Source organism: Melospiza georgiana, chromosome 29 (assembly GCF_028018845.1).
Source record: "Melospiza georgiana isolate bMelGeo1 chromosome 29, bMelGeo1.pri, whole genome shotgun sequence".
NCBI lineage: Eukaryota > Metazoa > Chordata > Aves > Passeriformes > Passerellidae > Melospiza > Melospiza georgiana.
The window spans coordinates 6,712,419-6,737,432 of NC_080458.1; the positions used below are offsets into that span (position 1 = coordinate 6,712,419).

At 65.0% G+C, this 25,014-nt stretch overlaps 1 protein-coding gene across 1 annotated transcript; it reads right to left on the minus strand.

The window, feature by feature from the left end:
- Positions 1-35: 35 nt before the first annotated feature.
- Positions 36-21,938, minus strand: ITGA7 (integrin subunit alpha 7). Its single transcript, XM_058042029.1, has 25 exons — positions 21,429-21,938; positions 19,150-19,277; positions 18,983-19,062; positions 18,013-18,268; positions 16,562-16,693; positions 14,149-14,356; positions 13,326-13,519; positions 12,162-12,250; positions 11,962-12,089; positions 11,031-11,126; positions 10,697-10,749; positions 9,489-9,658; positions 8,531-8,713; positions 7,677-7,789; positions 6,897-7,086; positions 6,011-6,085; positions 5,848-5,927; positions 4,890-4,967; positions 4,685-4,787; positions 3,072-3,239; positions 2,138-2,227; positions 1,607-1,717; positions 1,422-1,520; positions 979-1,101; positions 36-380 (listed from the first exon to the last, which is right to left on the minus strand). The coding sequence occupies exons 1-25, from the start codon at positions 21,884-21,886 to the stop codon at positions 36-38; spliced, it is 3,750 nt and encodes a 1,249-aa protein (XP_057898012.1). The 5' UTR covers positions 21,887-21,938.
- Positions 21,939-25,014: the final 3,076 nt, after the last annotated feature.

Here is a 25,014-nt window from a genome sequence, read left to right on the forward strand (position 1 = left end):
GTCCGTGCTGCGTCCGTCTGTCCACGCCGTGTCCGTCAGGCGGGTCCGGGCGCGGCGCCGTCGCCGTCCCTGTCCGTGGGTCCGGCCGCCCACTGTGGCCGCAGGATGGTTCCGGTGTGGCCCTCGCGGGCCTGGGGCCGCTGCTCCCGCGGGATGCGCACGGCCCGGAACTGCGGCACGGCCGGGGGCGGGGCTGCTGCCGCCCGCCGGAAAAAGCCCAGCTGGGGAGACAGGGCACGGGGATGTCGCGACATGGCACCGGGCACAGTGACGTCTCGCGACACGGCACCGGGCAGTGGGATATATCGCGACATGGCACCGGGCAGAGTGAGATATATCATGATATGGCACGGGACACAGTGACATATCGCGATATGGCACTGGATAGAGTGAGATATGGTGATATGGCACCGGACACAGTGACATATCGCAATATGGCACCAGACACAGTGACATATCATGATATGGCACCAGACTGAGTGATATATCATGATATGACACTGGACAGAGTGAAATATCGCGATACAGCACCAGACAGAGTGATATATTGTGATATGGCACTGGACAGAGTGAGATATCACGATACGGCACCAGACAGAGTGATATATCGTGATATGGCATCAGACTGAGTGATATATCATGATATGGCACCAGACAGAGTGATATATCATGGTATGGCACTGGACACAGTGAGATATCGCGATACGGCACCAGGCAGTGTGGGGTATATCGCGACATGGCACCAGAGAGCATGGGACATGGTGATATGGTACCAGACAGCACAGGATATATCACGATATGGCGCTGGACAGAATGGGATATCACGATACGGCACAAGACAGCAAGGTGTGTATCGCAATACGCCACCTTGCATCATGCTGTATCGCGATATGCCGCGCTCTGTGGTGCCATATCGCGACATACGACGCTGTATCGTGCCCTATCGTGCCATATCGCGATAGCAGGGGGGTGCCTCACCTTCCAGAGCCCCAGCACGAGCAGCGCCAGCAGCAGCAGCCCCAGCAGCACCGCCAGCGGCAGCACCCACCAGGGCACGGCGGCCACGGCCACGCCCGGGTCCAGGTGCAGGGACACCGACATCTGCGGGGTCACAGGGGTCACAGGGGTCACACGGGGGTCACAGGGGGTCAGCGGGGACATCAGGGGACATTGGCGGGGGGGGGTCTCTGAGGGGATCATGGGGAGGTTCTGGGGGTGTCCCCAGGGGGGTCTGGGGGTCTTGGGTGTCTCCATGGATGTCCCCAGGTGTCCCCAAGAGTGTTCATAGGGATGTCCCCAGTGATGTCCCGGGGTGTCACCAAGTGTCCCCAGGAGTGCCTGAGGGTCCCAGGGGTGTCCCTGAAGGTGTCCCCGGAGGTGTCCCCAGAGGTGTCCCCAGGTGTCCCCAGGGCTGTCCCCACCTGTGCCACCGCGTCCCTGATGACAACGTTGCCGCGGGGGGAGGACACCGAGACCTCGGCGCGCACGATCAGCTCCAGGTTCTCCACGTCCAGGAACTCCTGGGATGGCAAATTGGGGATGCGGGGATTTGGGGGGGGGTCCCGGCCAGGCTGAGCCCCCTCCCCAGCCCGGGGTCTCTCCTGACCTCCAGGAAGGTCCCGTTCCAGAGGCGCCCCCGCGCCCGCAGCTCCGAGCGCTCCAGCGACGGCAGCGGGCACCGGAATGGGCGGCACCGAGCCGTGCCCCGGGCACAGTCCTGGCACAGAGAGGGGACAGGGTGGGGACAGTGAGTGGACAGTGTGGGGACACCCCAGAAACAGGGGACAATGTGGGGACACCTCGGGATTGGGGCAATCCCAAAATGGGGCGGTGACAAAGCGGGGACAGCCCACAAACGAGGACACCAGCGATGGGGACAGCCAGGGGATGGGGACAGCCAGGGGATGGGGACAGCCAGGGGATGGGGACAGCCAGGGCATGTGGGGACACCAGAACTGGGCAGGACAGAGCCTGGGGACATCAGGAATGGAGTGACCTCAGGAATGGGGACACCCCAAAATGGGGACACCCCAAAATGGGGCACTGGGACCAGGGGGATCCTGGGAACAGAGGCCCCCCCAAAGGAGGAGGACCCCAAACCCCGTGAGGTGCCCCCCCAAAGCCAAACCCCCCTCACCAGGGTCACGTTCCTCCTCTTCCTCCCCGCGGGCACCCACCACGAGCGGGCCGGGGGCTCCTCAGGGGGCTCCTCCCGGCCCGGCGGCTCCTGGGGGGGCAAAGATGGGCATGGGAAAGGGGGGGCAGAGACCCCCGGGCACCCCTGGGCACCCCAGGACACCCCTGGACATCCCTGGGCAACTTTGGCCACCTCTGACCACCCCTGGACACCCCCAGGACATCTCTGGCCAACTTTGGACATTCCTGGGCACTCCCTGGACACGCCTGGGCACCCTTGTCCCCCTTCCCAGACACCCCAGGACAACTTTGGCCACCTTTGACCGTGCCAGGACATCCCTGGGCACCTCTGGACACCCTTTGGCCGCTCCTGGGTACCCCCTGGCCACCCCCAGGACACCCTCAGGACTTCTCTGGACACCTTTGGGTGCCTTTGGCCACCCCCTGAACACCCCTGGATGCCCCCCCAGGACACCTCTGACCACCTGTGGCCATCTCTGGACACCCCTGGACATCCCTGGGCATCCTTCGGCCACTCTTGACAGCTTTGGCCACCCTTGGACATCATTTGGACATCTCTGGACACCCCAGGACACCTCTGGACACCCCTGGCCACCCCTGGGCACCCTTTGGACACCCCAGGACACCTCTGGACACCCCTGAATGCCCCCAGGAAACCTTTGACCACCCCTGGCCACCCCTGGGCACCCTTTGGACACCCCTGGACATCTCTGGACACCCCTGGACACCCCTGAATGCCCCGAGGACATCTCTGGCCACCTCTGACCATCCTTGGCCACTCCCAGGACACCTCTGGACACCACCCCAAGCACCCAGGACACCTTTGGGCACCCCTGGTCACTCCCTGGACACCCCTGGGCACCTCTGGACACCACCCCAAGCACCCAGGACACCTTTGGGCCCCCCGGTCTCACCAGGGCGAGGCGCAGGGGGTTGCCCGGGGGGCTGCAGGGCACGGGGGGGGTGCCCAGCTCCAGGCTCAGCGGGTACAGGAGCCACTTCCCGTTGGGCAGCTCCAGCGGCCACTGCACCGTCAGGGCGGCAGCGCCGGGGCTGCGGAGCACCGGCCCCCGCTGCGACACCTGGGGGGAAAGGATGGGAATGGGCCTGGACCCCAAAACCAGCCCTGAACCCCAAAAACAGCCCTGAACCCCCATAAACAGCCCTGAACCCCCCAAAACAGCCCCGAACCCCAAAAACAGCACCCGAGCCAGGGCTCCGGAGCACCGGCCCCCGCTGCGACACCTGGGGGGAAAGGATGGGAATGGGCCTGGACCCCAAAAACAGCCCTGAACCCCAAAAACAGCACCCGAGCCAGGGCTCCGGAGCACCGGCCCCCACTGCAACACCTGGGGGGAAAGGATGGGAATGGGCCTGGACCCCAAAAACAGCCCTGAACCCCCAAAACAGCCCCTGTATGGAACCCTGACCCCATTTTGGTTTTGGGGTCCTGGTGCGGGGGGGGAGGGTCTCTGTTTTGGGGGGATCTCTGTTTTTAGGGTCCGTTTGGAGATCTCTATTTTGGGGTCTCTGTTTTGGGGTCCATTTTGTGGGTTTCTGGTTTTGGGGTGTCTCTATTTTGGGGTCCGTTTTGGTGTCTCTGTTTTTGGGTCCAGTTTGGGATCTCCGTTTTGGGGTCTCTGTTTTGGGACCCATTTTGGGGGCTCCGTTTTGGGGTCTGTAATTTTGGGGTCTCCGTTTTTAGGGTCCGTTTTGGGGGTCTCCATTTTGGGGTCTCCATTTTGGGGTCTCCATTTTGGGGTCCGTTTTGGTGTCTGTGATTTTGGTGTCTGCAATTTTGGGGTCTCCGTTTTTAGGGTCCATTTTGGGGTCTCCATTTTGGGGTCCCTGTTTTGGTGTCTGTAATTTTGGGGTCTCCATTTTGGGGTCTCCGTTTTGGGGCCCGTTTTGGGATCTCCATTTTGGGGTCTCCATTTTGGGGTCCATTTTGGTGTCTGTAATTTTGGGGTCTCCATTTTGGGGTCTCCATTTTGGGGTCCATTTTGGTGTCTGTAATTTTGGGGTCTCTGTTTCTAGGGTCCATTTTGGGGTCCGTAATTTTGGGGTCTCCATTTTGGGGTCTCTGTTTTCAGGGTCCATTTTGGGGTCTCCATTTTGGGGTCTGTAATTTTGGGGTCCATTTTGGTGTCTGTAATTTTGGGGTCCCCATTTTGGGGTCTCTGTTTTCAGGGTCCATTTCGGTGTCTGTAATTTTGGGGTCTCTGTTTTTAGGGTCCATTTTGGGGTCTCCATTTTGGGTTCCCCATTTTGGGATCTCTGTTTTCAGGGTCCATTTTGGTGTCTGTAATTTTGGGGTCTCTATTTTGGGGTCTCCGTTTTGGGGCCCGTTTTGGGGTCTCCATTTTGGGGTCTCTGTTTTAGGGTCCATTTTGGGGTCTCCATTTTGGGGTCCATTTTGGGGTCTCTGTTTTAGGGTCCATTTTGGGGTCTCCATTTTGGGGTCCATTTTGGGGTCTGTAATTTTGGGGGGTCCGTTTTGGTGTCTCCATTTCGGGGTGTCTCTCACCGTGACCTCGAAGCGGACGGCGCTGCCCACCTGGCTCTCCCTCTTCACCGCGCTCTCCCCCAGCACCTGCCCCCCAAAGAACAGCCGGGGGGGCACGGCCACGCTGTGGGGACATCCCTGCTGTGAGGTTGGGGGGGTCCCGACCCCCAAACCCGCCCCCCGAGCACCCCAAAAGCCCAAAAGCCCAAAAGCCGAGCCCGCTCACCCGCTCACGGCCAGGGGCAGCTCGATGACCACGCGGGCGCGGGCGACCACCGGCTCCAGCCCCGGCTGCTCGCTGGTCCTGGGGGGGATTTGGGCTTGGGGGGTGAAACTCCAAAGGGAAAAACCCCAAAGGGCATGTGTGTGTGTGGGGGGGGGGGTGAACCCCAAATTGCAGCCCCCGACCCTAAATGTTGGGGGTCGGAGTCTGAAACTGCCGGGGTTTTGTTCCCGAATTCTGTGGGGGTCTGGGACCCCAAAGTCTGGGGGCTGTGACCCCAAATCCAGTGGGGCTCTGGGACCCAAAGTCTGGGGGCTGTGACCCCAAATCCCCTGGGATTCCAGCCCCCAAAACTCCTGGGATCCCAGCCCCCAAATCCTGGGGCTTTGACCCCAAATCCTGGGGGTCTGACCCCAAATCCCTTGGGATCCCAGCCCCTAAGTCCTCGGTCTCTGACCCCAAATCCTTTGGGATCCCAGCCCCCAAATCCCGGGGGTCTCCATCCCCAAAGCCCCCAGGGCTCCGACCCCAAACCCTGGGGGCTCCAAACCCCAAACTCCCCAGAGCTCTTCACCCTCAACATCCCCGGGTTCTGGCCCCCAAACCCCGGGGGTCCCATCCCCACTCCAGGGGGTCTCCAGGGGTCTCCGTCCCCACTCTGGGGGTCTCCATCCCCCAATCCTAGGGGTCCCATTCCCCAAACCCGGGGGTCTCCATCCCCAATCCCAGGATCCCCAAACCCCAGGGGTCCCATTCCCCAATCCCGGGGGTCTCCATCCCCCAGTCCCAGGGGTCTCCATCCCCACCCCGGGGGTCTCCATCCCCACTTTGGGGGTCCCCAGCCCCCCCGGTGGTCTCCATCCCCCAATCCCAGGGGTCTCCATCCCTACTTTGGGGGTCTCCATCCCCACTTTGGGGGTCCCCAGCCCCCCCGGGGGTCTCCACCCCCTGCCCAGCTCACGTGTTGAGCTCCAGCAGCACCTCCAGCTCCGAGGTGTGGATGGAGACGCCCGAGGTGCTGAGGATGAGGAAGAAGCGCACCTGGGGAGGGGCAGGTGAGCGCTGGGGGGGTTCAGGGGGGTCGGGGGGGGTCCTGGGGGGGTTGGGCAGGGGGCTGCGCCCACCTGAGCCCCCCGTTTGAGGGGGTTCCCCAGCTCGCACTCCACCCTGGAGCCGTTGGGGTTGGCCAAGCACAGAACCTGGGGATGGAATGGGGGGGACAGGGGTGAGCCCGGGGTCACCCCCAGAGTGACACAGAGTGACCCTGGAGTGACCCCAACCCTGAGTCCCCCTGTGGCACCCGGGGTCACCCCCAGAGTGACACAGAGTGACCCCAGGAGTGACCCCGGAGTGACCCCAACCCTGAGGGCACCCCCAGAGTGACCCCAGAGTGACCCTCAGGGTGACCCCCAGGACCATCCCCCTGCCCCTCCTGTCCCCTGCCCCCATCTGTCCCTCTGTCCCCTGTCCCCTGTGTCTCTGTCTCTGGTTGCTGTCCCCATGCCCTGTCCCTGTCCCCTGTGTTCCTGCCCCCATCCCTCTTCCCGTGTCACCATCCCTGTCCCTGTCCCTGTGTCCCTGTGTCCCCGTCCCTGTCCCTGTCCCTGTGTCCCTGCCCCTGTCCCTGTGTCCCTGTCCCTGTCCCTGTCCCTGTCCCTGTCCCTGTGTCCCTGTGTCCCTGTCCCTGTCCCCATCCCTGTGTCCCTGTCCCCGTGTCCCTGTGTCCCATCCCTGTGTCCCCTGTGTCCCTGTGTCCCCTGTGTCCCTGTCCCTGTCCCTGTGTCCCTGTGTCCCATCCCTGTGTCCCCTGTGTCCCTGTGTCCCCTGTGTCCCTGTCCCTGTCCCTGTGTCCCTGTGTCCCTGTCCCTGCCCCTGTCCCCGTGTCCCTGTGTCCCATCCCTGTGTCCCCTGTGTCCCTGTGTCCCCTGTGTCCCTGTCCCTGTCCCTGTGTCCCTGTGTCCCCATCCCTGTGTCCCCATCCCTGTGTCCCTGTCCCTGTCCCCATCTCACCGCGCTCTCCTCGGCCCGGATGGCAGCGTAGGGCAGCTCGGGGGGCAGCGATGCCACCAGCAGGGCCTGGTGGGCGTCGTCCCCGTCCCTGTCCGGCTGCGCGGGGTCCGAGGGCTCGTTGGTCACCTGCAGCTCCAGGGCCACGTCCTTCTGGTCACCGATGGCCAGGATGGCAGCGCCGTCCTCGTCCCTGCGGGCAGTGACACCTGTGACACCCTGGGGACATCCCTGGGAGGGCGGCAGTGCCACCCTTGTACGTGTGACACCTTGGGGACATCCCTGGGAGGGCGGCAGTGCCATCCTTGTACGTGTGACACCTTGGGGACATCCCTGGGAGGGCGGCAGTGCCACCCTTGTACGTGTGACCGCCTTGGGGACATCCCTGGGAGGGCGGCAGTGCCACCCTTGTACGTGTGACACCTTGGGGACATCCCTGGGCACTCAGGGTGAAGGTGGCAGTGCCATCCTCGCCCCTGTCACTCCCTTGGTGACACCCCAGGGCAGTCAGGGCTCCCCAGGGCAGTGACCCCAGGGTGGCAGTGCCATCCTGGCTCCTGTCATTCCCTTGGTGACACCCCAGAGCACTCAGGGTGAAGGTGGCAGTGCCATCCTCGCTCCTGTGACCGCCTTGGGGACACCCCAGGGCACTCGGGGTGAAGGTGGCAGTGCCATCCTCGCCCCTGTCCCTCCCTTGGTGACACCCCAGGGCACTCGGGGGCGGTTCCCCCAGGCTGGCAGTGCCACCCCCCCCCGGTGGCGCTGTCCCTGCTGTCCCCTCACCGGGGCAGGGCCAGGAAGTCGCTGTCCCCAAGGCGGGCGCAGAAGCGCGGCCGCAGCTCCAGGTGGCTCTGGCAGACCCGGTCATCGCCGCAGCCCTGGCGCAGGAAATGCACCTGGGGGACACGGGGACATCATGGGGGGGACATCGGGGGACATGGGGGGACATCAGGGGACACGGGGACGTCAGGGGACATCAGGGGACGTCAGGGGACATCGGGGGACATCGGGGGACATCAGGGGACATCGGGGGACATGGGGGGACATGGGGACACTGCGGGGACACTGCGGGGACGTGGAGGGATGGGGACGTGCGGGGACACGGGGGGACACTGCAGGGACACTGCGGGGACATGGGAGGACATGGGGACACTGGGGACACAGGAGGGGACACAAGGACAGACAGGAGGACACAGGAGGGACACAGGTGACACTGCCATTGTCCCAAACTGGGATAGGGGGACACGGAGGGACACAGTGGGTGGCAGAGGCAGGTGACACAGGAGGTGACACAGGTGACACAGGTGACACAGGGTGACACAGGGGATGGCACAGGTGGCACACGGTGGCACAGGGTGACACAGGTGACACAGGTGACACAGGAGGTGGCACAGGTGGCACAGGTGGCACAGGTGGCACAGGAGGTGACACAGGAGGTGACACAGGTGGCACACGGTGACACAGGTGGCACAGGTGGCACAGGTGACACAGGAGGTGGCACAGGTGGCACAGGTGGCACAGGTGGCACAGGAGGTGACACAGGAGGTGGCACAGGTGACACAGGTGACACAGGGTGACACAGGAGGTGGCACAGGTGACACAGGAGGTGGCACAGGTGGCACAGGTGGCAGTGTCACCTCGGTGCGCAGCGTGCTGGGCTGCCGCGGGCTCAGCGCCGGCTCCAGCGGGGGCAGCGCCGTCGTCCCCCGTGTCCCCCGTGTCCCCCGTGTCCCCCGTGTCCCCCGGCGCCCCCGCGGTGTCCCCGCGATGGAGAAGGACAGAGTGACAGCGATGGGGCGGAGCTTGTCCCGGATGTCGTCCTGAGGAGGAGGAGGAGGAGGAGAGGAAGGTCAGGGGGGCACTGGGGACACCTGGGGGGGACAATGAGGGGACAATGGGGGCGGGGAGGAGGAGATGGGGACAGGGATGGGGGACAGGGCTGATGGCGAGGAAGGGGAGGCTCAGGAGGGCGAGGCTGAGGAAGGTGAGGATGAGGAAGAGGAAGGTGAGGAAGGTGAGGATGAGAAGGCTGAGGATGAGGAAGATAAGGATGAGGAGGGCGAGGCTAAGGAAGGTGAGGACAGGGCAGACAGTGAGGAAGGTGAAGCAGAGGAAGAGGAGATTGAGGATGAGGAAGAGGAGGCTGAGGATGAGAATGGGGATGAGAATGGGGATGAGGATGAGGATGAGGATGGGGATGGGGATGGGGATGAGGGTGAGGATGAGGATGAGGATGAGGAAGGGGATGAGGGTGAGGATGAGGCTGAAGCACGCACGTGTAAGTGGAAGGTGGTGGAAGAGGAGGATGAGGAAGGGGATGAGGATGAGGCAGAGGATGAGGCAGAGGATGAGGATGAGGATGAAGATGAGGAAGGGGATAAGGCTGAAGCACGCACGTGCAGGCGGAAGGTGGCGGAAGAGGAGGATGAGGGTGAGGAGGATGAGGAAGGTGATGAGGATGAGGGTGACGCACGTGCAGGCGGAAGGTGGCGGAAGAGGAGGATCAGGATGAGGGTGAGGATGAGGAAGGGGATGAGGATGAGGAAGGTGATGAGGATGAGGAAGGTGATGAAGATGAGGATGAGGGTGACGCACGTGCAGGCGGAAGGTGGCGGGCACGCAGCGCCGCTCCCGCGGCCGGGGCAGTCGCAGCCGGGCCCGGATCCGGTGCTCGGGCTCGGCCGGGCCCCGCTCCAGGAAGGAGCCCCGGGGCTGCTGCCCCCGCAGGCGCCGCTCCGAGTCCGCCTCCAGCGCCAGCAGCAGCTCTGGGGTGCGGGCACAGATTTGGGGGTGCCCCAAGGATGGGGAGGGGGCCCGAGGATGGGGGGCTCAGAGATCGGGGGGGCTCCCAAAGGATGGGGAAGGGGCCCAAAGGATGGGGAGGGTCAAAAGGATGAGGGTCCCAAAGGATGGGGAGGGTCCCAAGGATGGGGAGGGGTCCCAAAGGATGGCGAGGGTCCCAAGAGATGGGGGCCTCAAAGATTTGGGGCAGTCCCAAAAGATGGAGAAGGGCCCAAAGGATGAGGGGGTGAAAGGATGGGGAGGGGTCTCAAGGATTTGGGGTCCCAAAGGATGGGGAGGGTCCCAAGGATGGGGAGGGTCCCAAGGATGAGGAGGGTCCCAAAGGATGGGGAGGGGTCTCAAGGATTTGGGGTCCCAAGGATGGGGAGGGTCCCAAGGATTTGGGGTCCCAAGGATGGGGAGGGTCCCAAGGATGGGGAGGGTCCCAAGGATGGAGGCCTCAGAGATTTGGGGGAGTCTCAGAAGACGGAGAGGGGCCCAAAGGATTTGGGGGACAAAGGATGGGGGGGGCATCCAAAGGATGGGGAGGGGATCCAAGGGATGGGGAAGGGGCCCAAAGATGGGGGGGGTTCAAAGATTTGGGGGGGTCCCAAAGGATGGGGGGCAGTCTGAAGGGTGAGGAGGGTCCCAAGGATGGGGGGCACAAAGTATGGGTGGGGTCCCAAAGGATGGGGGCGCGCAGGGTTGGGGTCCTGGGGGACCCTCAGGGTTTGGGGGGACTTCGAAGAATGGGGGGATCCCCAGGGACTGGGGGGTCCTCGGGGGTGGGGAACCCCAAAGAATGGGGGGGTCTTTGGGGACTGGGAACTGCCAGGACTGGGGGACTCTCAGGGACTGGGGGACTCTCAGGGATTGGGGGACTCTCAGGGATTGGGAGGTCCCCAGGGTTGAGGGGTCCCCCAGGGTTGGGGGGTCCCCCAGGGCTCGGGGTGTCCCTGGAGCTGGGGGTCCCCCCCGGTTTGGGGGTCCCGGGGTCGCTCACTCACCCAGCGGGGCGGGGCCGCTCTCCCTGCCCGGGCTCTCGCTGAAGCTGAAACACGCCCGGAGCTCCAGGCTGGGGGGGACACGGGGTCAGGGGAGGGGTCCCGACACCCCCAAAGGGAGGGGACACGGGGGGGACAATGGGGGGGACACGGGGGGGGACAATGGGGGGGACACGGGGGGGACACGGGGAGGACAATGGGGGACATGATGGGGACACAGGGGGGACAATGGGGGGGACACGGTGGGGGACATGGGGGGGACACAGGGGGGACAATGGAGGGGAAACGGAGGGGACACTGGGGGACACGGAGGGGACACTGGGGGACCCGGGGGTGTCCCGGTGCCACGCACCACACGCCGGGCCCGTCGCGGCAGTTGCTCTGCTCCAGGTCGATGAGCGGCGGCAGCACCGACACGTCCCGGGACACGTGAACCACCGGCCGAGCCCTAACCGGGAAAAACGGGGGGAAACGGGGGGGAATGGGGGGAAATGGGGGGAAATGGGGGTCCCGGGGGAGCCCCCCAACCCTGAGAGCGCCCCCGGGACACCCCAGGGGCGGGGGCATTGGGGATTTGGGGGTGCTGGGGGATTTGGGGGTCCCTGGGAAGGGGGAATTGCCGGGGGGGGGCTCAGGGATTTGGGGAGGCCTGAGGGGTTTGGGGGTCCATGAGAAGGGGGGGATTGTCGGGGTGGGCTCAGGGATTTGGGGGTGCTGGGGGATTTGGGGGGGTGCTGGGGCAGGGGGAGCCTCAGGGCTTTGAGGGATTTCCAAGGGATTTTTGGGGGTGCTCAAGGATTTGGGGGATGTCCAGGAATTGGAGGGGGGGGGGGACACTACAGGGATTTGGGATTGTCAGGAACTGGGGGGTTTTGGGGGGGGGGTCCCAGGGCTGGGGGTCCACTCCAGGAATTGGGGGACTCTGGAGGGGGTGCCAGGAATTGGGGGCCACTCAGGGGGTTTGGAATCGTCAGGAATTGGGGGATTTTGGGGGGGTGCCAGGAATTGGGGGCCACTGAGGGGGTTTGGAATCCTCAGGAATTGGGGGATTTTGGGGGTCTGGGGGATCCCAGGGCTCAGGGCCTGCTCCAGGGGTTTGGGATGCTCAGGAATTGGGGGATTTTGGGGGTCCCAGGAATTGGGGGCCTCTCAGGGGGTTTGGAATCCTCAGGAATGGGGGATTTTGGGGGTCCCAAAAATGGGGGGAATGCTCAGGGACGGGGGATTCTCAGGAACTGGGGGATTTTGGGGCTCCCAGGTTTTTTGGGGGGGGGTCTCTGTACCTGTAGAGCACCACGGTGTCCGACAGGGAGCCCACCAGCAGGTCGGGGTACAGGTTCCCATCCACGTCCAGCCCCCCCGAGAGCGAGTAGCCAAAGGCCGAGACCCCCACGGCCTCCCCGTCCAGCACCTGGGCAGGGGGCGCCGGATGAGCCCGGGACGCCCCCAGACCCACCCGGGACCCCCCGGGACCCCCCCTCACCTGCGCCGGGCGGGTGACGATGCCCAGGGCGCTGCCGTGGTAAATGAACACCTTGCCCGCGCCGTCAAAAGGGGCACCCACGGCCAGGTCTGCGGGGAATTCGGGGGAATTTGGGGATTTTTGGGGGGGTCAGACCCCTCCCCAGATCCCTAAATCCCTCCAAAACCTCTCGAAAAGCCCCCCAAAATCCCCTCAAATTCCCCCCGAATCCCCCGCCCCAATCCACCCCCAAAGCCCCTCGCCCTCAAACCCATCGCGGTCCAGGTCCCTCCCCAGAGCCCAAAACCCCCTCAAAACCCCCCAAATTCCCCTCAAAACCCCCCTAAACCCCCTCAAAACCCCCCAAATTCCCCTCAGACCTCCCTGAAACCCCCCGAAATCCCCCAAATCCCCCCTAAACCCCCTCAAACCGCCCGAATTCCCCCCAAGTCTCCCCCAAACCCCTCACTCTAGAGCCCAGCATGGTTTTGGTCCATCCCCAGACCCCAAAACCCCCCCCAAATCCCCTCAAACCTGTCCAAAGCACCCCGAATTCTACCCAAATCTCCCCAAATCCCCCCGAACCCCCTCCCCAGCACCCCCCCCCCCCCAAATCCCTCACCCTCGAACCCAACCCAGTCCAGGTCCATCCCCAGACCCCCAAATCCCCTCAAAACCCCCTCTAACCTCCCCAAACCCCCCGAGTTCCCCCTAAATCCCCCTCCCCAAACCCCTCACCCTCAAACCCATCCCGGTCCAGGTCCATCCCCAGACCCCAAACCCCCCCGAAACCCCCTCTAACCCCCCCAAAACCCCCTCTAAACCCCCTCTAACCTCCCCAAATCCCCCCCAAATCCCCCTCCCCAAACCCCTCGCCCTCGAATCCATCCCGGTCCAGGTCCATCCCCAGACCCCCAAACCCAACCCCCAAACCCCCAGAACGCCCCCAAAATCCCCTCTAACCTCCCCAACCCCCCCCCAAAACCCCCGAAGTCCCCCCAAAACCCCCTCTAAACCCCCCGAATCCCCTTCCCCGATCCCCTGCTCACCCTCGAAGCCGTCCCGGTCCAGGTCCATCCCTGGACCTCAAACCCCCCCGAAACCCCCTCTAACCTCCCCAAACCCCCCCAAACCCCCTCTAAACCCCCTGAATCCCCCCCGAATCCCCGTCCCCGGTCCCCTCACCCTCGAATCCATCCCGGTCCAGGTCCCCGGCCGAGCAGAGTGCGCTGCCGAAGGCGGAGCCGCGGGGGCCGCTCAGGCGCTCGGGGGTCGCGCTGCCCCAGAGCCCCCCCGGGTTGATGTAAACGTACACGGCCCCCCCCAGCTCCTCGTGCCGCTCGAAGAAGTGGGGGGCGCCCACGGCCAGGTCCGTCCAGCTGGGGAGGGGGACAGCGGGGACAGCGGGGACACGGAGCTGTGACACCCCCAGAGGCACCCAGAGGGGGCTGGGGGGGATTGAAGGGGTGGGCAGGGGGTTCGGGGGGTGGGGAGGGGGCTTGGGGGGGATTGAAGGGGTGGGCAGGGGGTTCGGGGGGTGGGGAGGGGGCTTGGGGGGTGGGGAGGGGGTTTTGGGGGGAACTCAGGGGGTGCGGGGGGAGTTTGGGGGGTGGGGAAGGGGTTTTGGGGGGGATTCAGGGGGTGAGGAAGCGTTTGGGGGGGAGTTCAAGGGGTGGGGAGGGGGTTTGGAGGAGATTCAGGGGATGACACGGGTGACACACAGGGGTAACAACGGTGACACAGGTGACACACAGGTGCCACAGGTGATGGGTGCCCCAGGTGCCACAGGTGCCACAGGTGACACAGGTGACACAGGTAACACGGGTGACACACAGGGGTAACAGTGGTGACACGGGTGGCACACAGGTGACACACAGGGGTGACACAGGTGACACGGGTGACACACAGGTGCCACACAGGTGACACACAGGTGACAGAGGTAACACAGGTGACACAGGGGTGACACAGGTGCCACCCAGGTGCCACAGGTGCCCCCGCGGTGGCGCACCCGTCGCTGTTGAGGTCGAGCAGGGCCAGCGCGTGGCCGAAGGCGGAGCTCAGCTGCTCCCCGCGCAGCGCGGCCTCGGGCACCAGGCGGTTCGCGCTGTCCGCCCGCAGCAGCAGCACCGCCCCGCTGTGGTTGGCCCGCGGCGCGCCCGACACGAAACTCAGGGCGTGCGGCCGGGTCAGGGCCGGGGCCGCGGCCACCGAGAAACCTGCGGGGCACGGGACAGTCAGGGGACAGCGCAGGGACATGGGGACAGCCCTGTCACCCTGGGACCACCGAGAAACCTGCGGGGACATGGGGACAGTCAGGGGACAGCACAGGGACACGGGGACAGCCCTGTCACACCGAGAAACCTGCGGGGACATGGGGACAGTCAGGGGATAGCGCAGGGACATGGGGACATCTCTGCCACCCCGGGGCCGCGGCCACCGAGAAACCTGCGGGGCACGGGACACCGTGGTCACACGGGGGACAGCCTTGGGGACAGCCCTGCCACCGCCGGGACAGCCAGGGGACACGGGGACAGCCCTGTCACCCCGGCCCCGCGGCCACCGAGAAACCTGCGGGACACGGGACAGTCAGGGGACAGCGCAGGGACACGGGGACAGCCCTGTCACCCTGGGGCCACCGAGAAACCTGCGGGACACGGGACAGTCAGGGGACAGCGCAGGGACAGCCCTGTCACACTGAGAAACCTGCGGGACACGGGACAGTCAGGGGACACAGGGACAGCCCTGTCACACCGAGAAACCTGCAGGACATGGGGACAGTCAGGGGACACCCAGGGGACACCCAGGGGACACGGGGACAGCCCTGTCACCCCGGCCCCGGGACCACCGAGACCCCTGCGGGGGACACGGGGACATCGTGGGGTCCCCCGGCCCCAGCCAGAGCACCCGGGGGCACCACCGGCTGGGGATTTGGGGGCTGAAGGGCACAATTTGGGGTGAAGATGGCAGATTTGGGGTGCCAGAGCAGCCAAATGCCGAGCAGAGCCCCCTGCCCACATGCAGGGGTTGCCGTGAGCGGCCCCCGAGCCCCCCAAAGCGCCCCCAAAGCCCCCCAAAGCCCCCCGGCCAGGCTCCAGCCACCCCCCCATGTAAAAACATCACCGGGGACAGGCGGGGACATGCGGGGACAGGTGGGGACATGCCAGGCTCTGTGACCCCCCCCCCCAAGCTCTGTGAGCCCCCCAAGCCTGGCAGTGCCCCCAGCACAGCCCTGGCACAGCGAGGGGACAGGGACAGGGACAGGGACAGGGATGGGGGGACAGGGACAGGGACAGGGACAGGGACAGGGACAGGGACAGGGACAGGGACAGGGATGGGGGGACAGGAATGGGGACACGGGGATTTGGGGACACAGGGATTGAAGGGACAGGGATTGGCGGGACAGGGACTTGGGGACAGGGATTTGAAGGGACAGGAATGGGGACACGGGGATGGGGGACAGGGATTGGGGGACAGGAATGGGGACACAGGGATTTGGGGACACAGGGATTGGGGACAGGAATGGGGACACGGGGATTTGGGGACACAGGGATTGGGGACAGGAATGGGGACACGGGGATTTGGGGACACAGGGATTTGGGGACACAGGGATTGGGGGGACAGGAATTGCGGGGACCAAAATGAGGGGACAACGATGGAGGGACAGGGTTTGGTGACACAGGGACGGTGACACCGGGGTGGGGACACAAGAGGGGCCATGCGGGGGAGGGGGTGATGCGGCCACACGCGTGCGTGTGCGGGGGAGGGGACAGGGCAGGGTGCATCTGCGACCCCATGGGGACACGAGCGTGCACAGGTGACACCTGAGCGTGTCGGGGTGCACAGGTGACACCTGAGCGTGTCAGGGTGCACAGGTGACACCTGAGCGTGTCGGGGTGCACAGGTGACACCTGAGCGCGTCACCGCCACATCTACACAGGTGCCACCCAACCAAGGGCCACCCCTGACAGTGACACGCGTGCCCAGGGTGCCACCCCCGAGTGGGGACACCCGTGACAGGAGCCCCGTGGGGACAGCGCCACACGCGTGTGCCCGCAGGGCCTTTCCGGGGGGGGGGGGTGTTAGTGTCACACACGGCACACGCCTGGCACACAGGTGGCACACGCGTGTGCCCGCAGGACCCTTCCAGGAGGGGACGGGACTGTCACACACGGCACAGGGAGGTCACACGGGTGGCACACGGGTGGCACACGCCCGGCACACGCCTGGCACGGCGTGGCACGCACGAACCCAGGTAGGAATTGTGCCCCACGTCCGCGGCCGCGCCGGGCACCCTCTCTCCGGGCTCGGGGGTCCGGAACACCCTCAGGTCGGGGGCGGCGCTCTCAATGTTTGTCACAAAGAGCAGCCCTGGGTGGGGAGGGGGCACGGCCGCGGGTCAGGGCGCCCCGCAGCCCCCGTACCCAGGTAGCTGTTGGCGGGCACGGGGATCAGGGACGGGTCCTGCTCCTTCTCCCCCCCCGCTTCGAACGGGCCGGCGTCCGGGCGCAGCAGGTCCAGGGAGCTCTGCTGGAGCCGCTCCAGGCGCACCGTGCCTGCGGGCCCGGGGACAGTGGGGACAGTGGGGATAATGGGGACAATGGGGACAGTGGGGGCAATGGGGACATTGGGGACAGGGAGCTCTGCTGGAGCCACTCCAGGCGCACCGTGCCTGCGGGCCCGGGGACGGTGGGGACAGTGGGGGGACATTGGGGGGACATTGGGGGGACAGTGGGGACAGTGGGGGGACAGTGGGGACATTGGGGGCAATGGGGGGACAGTGGGGACAGTGGGGATATTGGGGATAATGGGGACAGTGGGGGCAATGGGGACAATGGGGACAGGGAGCTCTGCTGGAGCCGCTCCAGGCGCACCGTGCCTGCGGGCCCGGGGACAGTGGGGACAGTGGGGACAGTGGGGACAGTGGGGACAGTGGGGATAATGGGGATAATGGGGACAGTGGGGACAATGGGGACAATGGGGGCAATGGGGACAGTGGGGACAGTGGGGAGATTGGGGATAATGGGGACAATGGGGACAATGGGGACAATGGGGATAATGGGGGACATTGGGGACAATGGGGATAATGGGGACATTGGGGGCAATGGGGACAATGGGGACAAAGGGGACAATGGGGACAGTGGGGACAGTGGGGACAGTGGGGGCAATGGGGACATTGAGGGCAATGGGGACAATGGGGACAATGGGGACATTGGGGACATTGGGGACAATGGGGACATTGAGGGCAATAGGGACAGTGGGGACAATGGGGGCACGGGGGGGGCAATGGGGACACCGAGGGCTCCAAGGGGCTCTGTTTGAGCAGGGACCCCTCCCCAGGTGAGGGGGACACTGCGGGGACCCCCAGGGACACCAAGGGACCCTCGTGCTTGGCCTGAGCACCCCCAGCCCCAGCATCACCCAGGCACACCTGGGGACACCCACACCCCCAAACGCCCCTCACCCTCCCATTTATTGGTCCCACATCCCCCCAGACCCCCAAACCCCCCTGTTAGGGGGTCCCAAGGCCCCTCACCCTCCCAGATGTAGGTGCCTGGAGCCCCCAGCAGGAACAGCCCCCAGACCCCCCAAATCCCCCTGTTAGGGGGTCTCACCACCCCTCACCCTTCCAGCTGTACGTCTCCAGAGCCCCCAGCAGGAACAGCCCCCAGACCTCCCTGTTTTGGGGTCCCACCGCCCCTCACCCTTCCAGTTGTAGGTCCCCGGAGCCCCCAGCAGGAACAGCCCCCAGACCTCCCTGTTTTGGGGTCCCACCGCCCCTCACCCTTCCAGCTGTACGTCCCCGGTGCCCCCAGCAGGAACAGCCCCCAGACCCCCCAAACCCCCACTGGGCAGGGGTCTCACCGCCCCTCACCCTTCCAGTTGTAGGTCCCCGGAGCCCCCAGCAGCACGTAGCGCCGGTCGGGGCTGAAGGCGGCCGCCAGGCCCTGCTGGCAGAAGCCGAACCGTTCGTGGCCCGGCGCCCGCCCCTCGCAGAATTTCCACTCGCCGCCGTCCAGCTCGTCGCGCTCCCGCAGGTCCTGGCTCAGCACGAAGCAGCGCCCGATCACGTCCCGCGTCTCCAGCGGCTGCCGCACGCGGTGCCGCACCTCGTACCGGTGCGCGCAGGTCTGGGGACACGCAGGGTCAGCGGGGATGGGGACAGCCCGCCGAGTGTCCCCGGTGTGCCCGTCCCGGTGTCCGTCCCGGTGTCCCCATCCCGGTGTCCCCATCCCGGTGTCCGTCCCGGTGTCCCCATCCTGGTGTCCTCATCCCGGTGTCCCCATCCTGGTGTCCCCATCCCGGTGTCCCCGTCCCGGTGCCCTCACCCTGGTGTCCCCATCCCACTGCCCCCATCCATCCCGGTGTCCCCATCCATTCTGGTGTCCCCGCTGTCCCCATCCTGGTGTCCCCATCCCGGTGTCCTCACCCTGGTGTCCCCATCCCACTGTCCCCATCCATCCCAGTGTCCCCATCCCGGTGTTCCCATCCATTCTGGTGTCCCCGCTGTCCCCATCCCAGTGTCCCCATCCATCCCAGTGTCCCCATCCCAGTGTCCCCATCCCAGTGTCCCCAGTGTCCCCATCCCGGTGTTCCCAACCATTCTGGTGTCCCCGGTGTCCCCATCCCGGTGTCCCCATCCCGCTGTCCCCGGTGTCCCCATCCTGGTGTCCCCATCCACCTCGGTGTCCCCATCCCGGTGTCCCCACCCTGATGTCCCCATCCCGATGTCCCTGTCTCTCTGTCCCCATCCATCCCAGTGTCCCCGGTGTCCCGGTGTCCCCACCCCGGTGTCCCCATCCATCCCAGTGTCCCCTCCCCGGTGTCCCCGTCCCGGTGCTCACCATGACCTTGCCGCCGGGCCCTTGGCTCTGGACGCTGACCCCCAGCCATTGGTTCTCTTTGCTCTCTCGCTGCGGATCCTCTGCGGGCACCGGGGGGGTCAGCCCGGCCCGGACCCCCCCTGCGACCCCCCGGGACCCCCCCGGGCCCCCCCCGGCCCCCCGCTCACCTCCGCCATCGATGGGGACCCTCCAGCAGTCGGCGGGCTCGGCGCTCAGCGGGCAGGCGAACAGAGCCCCGCTGATGTTGGCGGCCTGGCCGGGCAGTGCCCGCGCCCGGGGGGCACCCACGAGCAGCCTGGCAGGGCAGGGACCCCCGTCAGGGCGTGGGGAGGGGTCCCCGAGGGTCACAGAACCCCCCCGGTACCAGTGTGCCACCCCCGCGCCCGGTGCGGTGCCAGCCTGGGGAGGGGGACACTGTGGGGACACCCCGGACACCCCTCGGACACCCCCTGGGACCCCCGTCAGGGTTTGGGGAGGGGTCCCCGAGGGTCACGGAACCCCCCCTTGGTACCCCCCGGGCGCGGCTGTGCCACCCCCGTGCCCGGCAGCTGCTGGGGGGACACTGTGGGGACAGGAGGGGACACCACGGACACCCCCGGGACCCCCGCCGGGATTTGGGGGAGGGGTCCCCGAGGGTCACGGAGCCACCCCCGTACCCGGCGCGGTGCCAGCCTGGGGTGGGGGGGACACAATGGGGACAGGAAGAGACGGGAGGGGACACAGTGGGGACACTGTGGGGACAGGAGGGGACACCCCAGACATCCCCCGGGACCCCCGCCAGGATTTGGGGAGGGGTCCCCGAGGGTCCCCGAGCCCGGGCGGTGCCGGTGGCGCGGGGGTGGGGGGGGGGACGCGGCGGAGCCCACGGGGGTGGCGGGGAGGCAGAAGAGGTAAAAATAACCCGGAATTCACTCAAAATAACCCGGGAGCAACACGGCCAAAAAAGGAGCGGGGACACCGAGACACCCGCGCCCCACGGGGCCGGGACAGGCCGGGGACACGGGGGAGACACGGGGGACAGCGAGGACAGCGAGGGACACGGGGGATATGAGGGACAACAGGGGACAGCCAGGGGACACCGGGGACAGCGGGGGACACCGGGGACAGCCAGGGGACAGTGAGGGAGCCGAGCCCAGCCCGGTCCCGCCGCCACCTGCCCCGGGCAGCGGCGGCCAAAGCCGCCCTCGGTGCCAGGAACGCGGCGCGGGCGGCAGCGCTGCGACACCGCGGCGACAGCGGCGACACCGGGACGGGACGGGGGGGGGCGAGAGGGGGGGACGCGGTGACAGCCAGGGCTGAGAGACCCCCGGGAATGGCCCGGGAGAAGCGGGGGGGACAGGGGGACACGGGGGGGACAGGGGGACACGGGGATATGGGGGACAGAGGGACAGGGAGGACACGGAGACAGGGGGACACAGGGACACAGGGGTAGTGGGACAGGGGGACACGGAGGACAGGGGGACAGGGGGACACGGGGACAGAGGGACAGAGGGACACGGGGGGACAGAGGGCACACGGCTGTCGGGGGGCTCCGGCCGGGGGGGTCCCTCCAGCCGGGAGCTCCGGGGCAGCGCTGGGACCCCGAGCCCCCCCCAGAGCCCCCCCAGAGCCCCCCAGGGCCCCCCAGGGCCCCCATCCCCCGCTAATGCTGAATAATCCCGGCCGCGCAGGCGGCCTGACAGCGACACGCTGTCCCTGTGTCTGTCCGTGTCACCGTCCCTTCCGTCCCGCGGTCTGTCCCTCCTGTCTGTCCCTGGCCCTTTGGCACCGTCCCCTCGCTCTGGGGTCGCTCTGGGGGTCCCGGTCCCGCTCAGCCCCGCGGCTCCCGGCGCTCCCGAACCCCCAAATCCCGGTAATTGGATCCCCCTTGAGCCAGAAGCCCCCCCAAAACCCCCCAAATCTCGGCAATAGGGTCCCCCCACCCAAAAACTCCCCAAATCCCCCAAATTCCCTCAATAGGATCCTCCCTGCCCGGGAACCCCCAAATCCCGGCAATAGGATCCCCCCAGACCCTGAACCCCCAAATCTCGGCAATGGGATCCCACAGCCTCAAAACCCCCCCAAACCCCGGCAATAGGATCCCCACAACCCTGGAACGCCTCAAAATCCCCCAAATCCCGGCAATAGGATCCCACCAAACCCCGGAACCCCCAAATCCCGGCAATAGGATCCCACCAAACCCCGGAACCCCCAAATCCCGGCAATAGGATCCCCCCAAACCCCGGCAATAGGATCCCCCCGGACCCTGAACCCCCAAATCCCCTCAACCGAACCCCCCCACCCCGGCTCTCCCCCCATTCCCGGGGGTCCCTCCCTGCCCATCCCGGGGGTCGCGTCCCCCCCGGTTCCCCCCGGTTCCCCCCGATCCCCCCGGTCCCTCCCGATTCCCCCCGGTTCCTCCCGGTTCCCCCCGTTCCCCCCGGTCCCTCCCGGTCTCCCCGCTCACCACGCCCGGGGCTCGGGGCTCAGCTGCCGGTGCAGCGCCACGGCCGCTCCGAAGAGGCTGCCCCGGTCCCCGTCCTTGAGCACCGGGCTGGCCCCGTCCAGGTTGAAGGCGGCGGCCGCCGGTAACGCCAGGAACAGCGCCGGTAACACCGGGCACAGTCCCGGCAGCCCCGGGGACAGCGCCGGTAACACCGGGCACAGTCCCGGTAACCACAGGGACACCGACAGCAGCCACTTGTAGAGTCCCGGTAACCACCGGTAGAGTCCCGGTAGCCCCGAGCAGAGCCCCGGTAGCCACAGGAACGGCCCCGGTAACCACCGGCAGAGCTCCGGTAACTCCGGTAGGCACCGGCACAGTCCCGGTAGCCACAAGGACACCGAGAGTAGCCACCGGTAGAGTCCCGGTAGCCCCGGTAGGCACCGGGACAGCCCCGGTAGACCCGGGGGCGGCAGGAACATCGCCTTTAGCCACCGGCAGAGCCCCGGTAGCCACAGGAACGGCTCCGGTGGTCCCGGTAGCAGCCCCGGACACGGTCCCGGCAGTCCCGGTGGGCACCGGCGGCCCCCGCGCGCCATCCCCGCCCCGCCGGTGCCGCCGCCCGCGGCTCCCGCAGCTGCCGGGAGCGGCTCCGCCCCCGCCGCACCGGGGAAGCCCCGGAGAGCCCCGGGAGGGGCGGGGCACGGAGGGGGCGGGACCCCAAACAGCGGGAGGGACCCCAAAGCCAGGGGGGGACCCCAAAGTCAAAGCCAGGGAGGGACCCCAAAGCCCGGGGAGTGACCCCCAAATGCAGGGAGTGACCCCAAATACCGGGACTGACCCCAAACCCACGGAGGGACCCCAAACCCACGGAGGGACCCCAAAGCCAGGCCCTGGGGAGTGACCCCAAATCCCGAGGACTGACCCCCCAAATGCAGGGAGTGACCCCAAATACCGGGGAGGGATCCCAAGTCCAGAGAGTGACCCCACGTTCCCAAGTGACCCCAAATCCCGGGACTGACCCCAGACCCAGGCACTGCGGAGTGACCCCAAATTCCGGGGAGTGACCCCCAAAGTCAGAGACTGACCCCAAGTTCCCAGAGTGACCCCAAATCCACGGAGTGACCCCAAAACCAGGCACTGACCCCAAATCCGGGGAGGGAGCCCAAATGCAGGAGCTGACCCTAAATCCCGGGAGTGACCCCAAATTCCTGGAGTGACCCCAAATCCTCAGAGTGACCCCAAATCCCGGCACTCACCTCAAACCCAGGCACTGACCCCAAACACAAGGAGTGACCCCAAATTGCCAGGAGTGACCCCAAATCCGGGCACTGACCCCAAATCCTGGGAGTGGCCCCAAATTCAGAGACTGACCCCAAACCCACGGAGTGACCCCAAATTCCTGGAGTGACCCCAAATGCAGGAAATCACCCCAAACCCAGAGACCAACCCCGGCACCGGGGATTGACCCCAAATCCAAAAAGAGACCCCAAATCCAAAAAGAGACCCCAAATCCAGGGGGTGACCCCAAATCCACGGAGAGACCCCAAAACCAGGCACTGACCCCAAACCCCGGCACTGACCCCAGAGCACAGGGAGGGTTTTTGGGGTGGGATTGGGATTTTGGGCCGTTTTCCATCTCCCGGGTTGTTTTTGGGGTGGGATTGGGATTTTTCCAGCCCTGGGTCATGTTTGGGGTGGAATTGGGATTTTTCCAGCCCTGGGTTATTTTTAGCCCCTCTCAGAGCCCCTCTGGGGATTTTTGGGATTTTTTGGGATTTTTGGGAGCGCCGGGGCCGTGTGAACCTGCCCGGCCCCTCCCCCCCGGGATTTTGGGGGGATTTTGGGGGGGTCCGAGCGGGATCAGGGGGTCCAAACCCCCCCTTGGCCCTCCCCAGCCCAATTCTTCCCATTTTTTCCCCGTTTTTACTTTTGAGAGGTTTTATTTTTATTTATTTTTATTTTAATTTTATTTTGGGGTTTTATTTTGGGGGTTTCATTTTTATTAATTTTAATTTTAATTTTTATTTTGGGGGGTTTATTTCAGAGGAATATTTTAGGGGGTTTATTTTCAGGAGTTATTGTCAGGATTTATTTTTGGGGGGTTGTTTTCAGGGTTTATTTTTGGGGATTTATTTTTGAGATTTATTTTTGGGGTTCATTTTTCGGGGTTTATTTCAGGATTAATTTTTGGAGCTTATTTTCAGGATTTATTTTCCAAGTTTATTTTGGGGTTTATTTCAGGATGAGCATCCCAAATTTTATTTTTCCCCATTCCCAGGACATTTTTACCCCACTCCTGGGTTATTTTCCCGGGTTATTTCATTTTTCTCGGGTAATTTCATTTCTCCCGGGTTATTTCGTTTTTCCCAGTTTATTTTTCCCGGGTTATTTCATTTTTCCCGGGTTGTTTTTGCCCCTCCTGGGTTATTTTTGGCCGCGGTTCCCGCTCGAATTCCTGTGGCCGGAACTGGGATAAACTGGGAATGAACTGGGAGGAACTGGGAATGGACTGGGATAAACTGGGAGGAACTGGGAATGAACTGGGATAAACAGGGAATGAACTGGGAATGGACTGGAATAAACTGGGAGGAACTGGGATAAATTGGGATAAACTGGGAGGAAGTGGGAATGAACTGGGAGGAACTGGGAATGGACTGGGAGGAACTGGGAATGGACTGGGAGGAACTGGGAATGAACTGGGAATGGACTGGGATAAACTGGGAATGAACTGGGAGCGGCCGAGCGGGGGCGGCCGAGCCCGAGCCCCTCCCCCAGTGTGGGCTGCGCCTTCCTCATCCTCATCCTCATCCTCATCCTCATCCTCATCCTCTGTTCCCTATAGAACCCCGCACTCCCCCAGAGACCCTATAGGATCCCCCCCATCCCCCGATCCCCTATAGGACCCCCCAATCCCCTATAGCCTCTATAGGACCCCCTAATCCCCTATAGCCCCTATAGGACCCCCCCAATCCCCTATAGGACCCCCCCTCATCCCCTATAGCCCCTATAGGAACCCTCAATCTCCCAGAGCTCCCCCATCCCCTATAGCCCCCATTAGAACCCCCCATCCCCTATGGCCCCACTCCCATCCCCTATAGAACCCCTCCATCCCCTATAGCCCCTATAGGACTCCCCAATCCCCTGCTGCACTACAGGACCCCCAGTCCCCCCAATCCCTTATAGGACCCCCCAATCCCCTATGGCCCCTATAGCCCCTATAGATCCCCCCAATCCCCTATAGCCCCTATAGACACCCCAGTCTCCCACAGCCCCTATAGGAACCCCCCCAATCCCCCAATCCCCTATAGAAGCCCCCATCCCCTATTGCGCCCATTGCCCCTATAGCCCCCCCCATCCCCTTTAGGATCCCCTATCGCCCCTGTAGGACCCCTCAATCCCCCCCATCCCCTATAGATCCCCCAATCCCCTACAGGACCCTCTATACCCCCCCCCCCAATCCCCTACAGCCCTATAGGACCCCTCCATCCCTCCATCCTCTATAGCCCCTATAGATCCCCCCCCAATCCCCTACAGCCCCTATAGGACCCCCCTCTATCCCCTTTAGCCCTATAGGACCCCCCAGTCCCCCCAATCCCTTACAGGACCC

What these genes read in the sequence shown, in the direction of transcription:
- ITGA7 (XM_058042029.1), bottom strand. Translation starts at nt 21,886, where the DNA reads ATGTTCCTGCCGCCCCCGGGTCTACCGGGGCTGTCCCGGTGCCTACCG. An exon ending in TCGTCACCCGCCCGGCGCAG is followed by an intron (nt 12,090 to 12,161) that starts GTGAGGGGGGGT and finishes CCCCCTGCCCAG; the next exon opens with GTGCTGGACGGGGAGGCCGT. An exon ending in ACCCCCTGCGCCTCGCCCTG is followed by an intron (nt 2,228 to 3,071) that starts GTGAGACCGGGG and finishes TTGCCCCCCCAG; the next exon opens with GAGCCGCCGGGCCGGGAGGA.